General features: G+C 54.6%; 1 protein-coding gene across 1 annotated transcript; it reads left to right on the top strand.

The window, feature by feature from the left end:
• Positions 1-1,348: 1,348 nt before the first annotated feature.
• On the top strand, positions 1,349-3,364 carry LOC124652097 (probable L-type lectin-domain containing receptor kinase S.7). Its single transcript, XM_047191123.1, has one exon. It carries the CDS (start codon positions 1,349-1,351, stop codon positions 3,362-3,364), a length of 2,016 nt encoding a protein of 671 aa, XP_047047079.1.
• The last annotated feature ends 591 nt before the right edge of the window (positions 3,365-3,955 follow it).

The following is a 3,955-nucleotide window of genomic DNA, read 5'->3' as shown; positions in this document are numbered from 1 at the left end:
TCTCCTCTCCAGATCTCTGTGCTGGCCACTCACCCCTCCTTCACCGGCGGCCATGGTGGCCGACGATGGGTGGGTGGGAGGTCTAGCTTCTTCTTTTTCTAGTAGTTGGTAGGCTTTTCTTCTCTATGGCAAATAAAGCAGCGTCCGGATCTGGCCCCTCCTCTAATTCCATTGAACTAACATAATATCTCACAATGGTCACACATGTCATGATCCACTGAACCGACCGGTGAGAGAACCCCATCTTATACTTTGTAGTTTGTACTCTCCAAAAAAAGCCAGTCAACCCTGTCATAGGATTCAAATATGTCAAGCTTATAAGAACGAAAATAGGAGTTAGGGGAAGCACCATGCTCCATATAGTGCATGCATTCAAGTGCAAGCAAGGCATTATCCATGATCATAAACCCCGTCCGTGCATTCAAATATAAGTTCTCTGTCTCCGCACCGTTGGGCGCGTGGGCATGCATCTCTACGTGCGTTGCTTCGATGCCATCAAAGTCAACCCACGCCGAGGATGTTTCAATCCAACGGGAGATTGCTTTACGGACACGTACCAGCTTCAAGCGACGGACCACCTCGTCCTCAGTGGGAGGGAGGGCTGCGCAGGAGACGCCCACTGGCGGATCTGTTGGCCATGGCTCCTTGGATTGCTCGCCGGAGGTGTGGAATTGAGAGGCGAAGGGTTGAGAATTGTTGGCGGAGGGCTCAAGGAATGAAACCATAAAACACCCTCTCACCAGGGTATATAGCTGCTAGCAGGGCTATTATCGGGTACCGAGCCGTTTTGGGGATATGCTTGGGCTACAAAACAACTCAAGTGTTATCTAGTTTCAGGTCATTTTTTCGATATTTGCTAGAGTTGCTCTTAAATCTTTTAGTTCTAGAAAACTTTGGTTCCCTCCAAACAATATATACTTATGAGAATACCCTTCAGAAAGGGTTTAAGTCTGTTAATATTAAAACTGGCCATGTCTATATTTCTCGCGATGTGGTGCGAGGTTTCGCGATGAAATTATTTTTTACTTCCCAAGCATCTCAAAATCGCTTCTTCCTTTGATCATGGATTCATGGGCAAACAATATTACTGTAGTTGTAATGATCAATTGGCTAATTGTACTAATCCAAGCAATGCGAGTAGACAGCGAATTGTAGCAATGAAATTCATCACGGGCGTCGGAAGAGGTGAAAATACGAAATAGAGAGATATGGATATGGGGATTGGGGACCCCTTTTCAATCATTTGCTCATCATTTGTCCATTCATTCCCGTCTCTCGCTCTCACCAGGGTCATAAACCCGTGCGTGCCTTCTCTCCCCTGATCACACCGGCCACCGCCTCCACCACCATGGCTCGACCACCGAGGCCTCCTCCCCTCTACCTCCTCGCCGTCGTCTTCTTCCTCCTCCCCGTCCAGCCACCGCCCGCCGCCGACGCCGCCACCGCCGTCGCCTTCTCCTTCCCGTCCTTCTCCCTCCGCAACCTCACCCTCCTCGGCGGGGCCTCGCTCCGCTCCGCCTCGGTAACCCTCCCGCCGCCCTCCTCCCACGCCCTCTTCCCGCTCCCTCTCCCCTTCCCCCGCAACGCCTCCTTCTCCACCACCTTCCTCTTCGCCTCCCCCGCCTCCGCGCGCCCCGCCTCCCGCCTCTCCTTCCTGCTCCTCCCCGACCCGCTCGCCGCCGCCGCCGAGGCCCCCCCCACCAACCGCTCCCTCCCGCCTCCACTCGAGGTGTCCTTCGACGCGCCGAAGAACCGCGTCTACGCGTCCTCCGCGGGCGACCGCGTCGCCGCGAACTCCACCGGGGCCGTGGACCTGCGGAACGGCAACGAGGTCGCCTCCTGGGTCGTCTACGACGCGCGCCGCGCCCGCCTCGAGGTGTTCCTCGGCCACGCCAGCCTGCGCCCGCCCGCGCCCGCGCTCGTCGTGCCCAACTCCACGGGCCTCGCTGCGCGCTTCGCGGACTTCATGTTCGTCGGCTTCCAGGTCTCCTCCTCCTCGTCAGACAACAACGGGAGCAGCGTCGACGGCGGCGGCTTCGCCATCCACAGCTGGAGTTTCCAGACCAGCGGGCTGCCCGCGGCCAACCTCGCGTCCAGACCCTCCCACAACGTGTCCGACAGCAGCGTTCGCAGAGGCCCCGCCGCGTCGGACCGTGCCGCTGGCCCCGCGTCGGATGTGCGCCGCAGAAGGCTCGCGCTGGGGCTCGGCATCCCGCTGCCAATCCTGTTCCTCGGCGCAGTCGTGGTGTTCGCGGCAATGTCTCTGAGGAAGCGGAGGGCTCGCGCCGCAGGGCTCAACGACGGCGGCGCCAGAGCGAAGGCGGCGGGCCAGCCGAGGGAGTTCATGTACCAGGACCTCTTCGCGGCGACCAAGGGGTTCGACCCTTCTCTGGTGGTCGGCAGCGGCGGTTTCGGCACCGTGTACAGGGCGGTGTGCCCGCGCTCCGGGGTCACGTACGCGGTCAAGCGCTCCAAGCAGTCCAGGGAGAGCCGCAGCGAGTTCACCGCCGAGCTCACCATAATCGCCGACCTGAAGCACCCCAACCTGGTGCAGCTGCGAGGCTGGTGCGCCGAGAAGGACGAGCTGCTGCTCGTGTACGAGTTCATGTCGAACGGCAGCCTGGACATGGCTCTCCACCCTGTATCAGACTCAGGCGTCCACCGCTACCCCACCCTCAGCTGGGCTCGGCGCTACAACGTGGCCGTCGGCATTGCCTCTGCGGTTGCGTACCTGCATGAAGAGCATGAGCAGCAGGTCATCCACAGGGATATCAAGTGCAGCAACATACTTCTGGATTCGCAGTTCAATCCCAGGCTGGGGGACTTTGGGCTTGCGAGGTTGAAGGATCCTAACAATAGCCCTCGGTCAACCTTGGCGGCAGGGACTGTTGGTTACCTTGCCCCTGAGTACCTCCAGATGGGGAGAGCCACGGAGAAGAGCGATGTCTACAGCTATGGGGTTGTGCTGCTGGAGATCTGCACAAGAAGGCGGCCAATCGAGCGAGAGGCGCCGGGCAGTATGAACATGCTGAATGTTGTCGACTGGGTTTGGAATCTGCACTCCAAAGGCAAGCTTCTGGATGCTGTCGACAGCACCCTGGATGGGGAGTATGACACAGAGCAAATGATGAGGCTGCTTCTTCTAGGTTTGAGCTGTGTGAACCCGTTTTCAGAAGAGAGGCCTGTCATGAGGACTGTTCTAGATATACTGGAGGGCAGGAGTGAGCCACTGCCTGTTCCCAAAAAGAAGCCGCTGCTTGTTTTTGTTTCAAATGCACCTATTGATTTTGAAGGGATAGTTTCTGAGTGCAACCAGAGTACAGTTTCAAGTGATCTCTTTGAGCTCAAGATCGATATAAACTAGGTGAGAAGTTCTTTGCTGAAATACAATTCCTTGCAAATGTGATCCATAGACTTTTAATCTGTCATCTGTGCATGTTTCTATTGTTTGAAATTGTTGCTGAAATTGTTCCTTGAGTCCAAGTTATGCCGATAAGTAGCTCGTATAGTCTATTGAATGACACTTACACTAGCACTAGTTCAGCACTTCAGCAGATTCACACCAAGCTCCTCTGTTGTGAATAATCATTTATATGATAATATGCATGTTTAGCTTGTCAGTTATCAACTTCACTGCTAACTGGGGTCAGTTTAAGTACACATGTTGGGTAACTTACTTGGTTCATACTAGTTCACTATTCTAGCTTGTCAGTTATCATGTATTATTTCTGAGAATGATTATTCTTGAAGAAACATATAATCTTTTTCAGCATCTCATATATGTTTTGGCACCAGAGCTGGGACATGTTAATTTGTTATAACCCCCTCGCTTCGGCAGAGCAGTAGCTGAGCGCACTAGTGTTTTAGTCTTTGCCCTGCTTGCAGCATTATATGATGTACAGGTAGCCAAATTGAACCTGCTCACATCCAAGCAGACTATTTGTACAAGTTAAGA

Source organism: Lolium rigidum, chromosome 5 (assembly GCF_022539505.1).
Source record: "Lolium rigidum isolate FL_2022 chromosome 5, APGP_CSIRO_Lrig_0.1, whole genome shotgun sequence".
Classification (NCBI taxonomy): domain Eukaryota; kingdom Viridiplantae; phylum Streptophyta; class Magnoliopsida; order Poales; family Poaceae; genus Lolium; species Lolium rigidum.
This window is presented reverse-complemented; position numbering and strand designations above follow the sequence as displayed.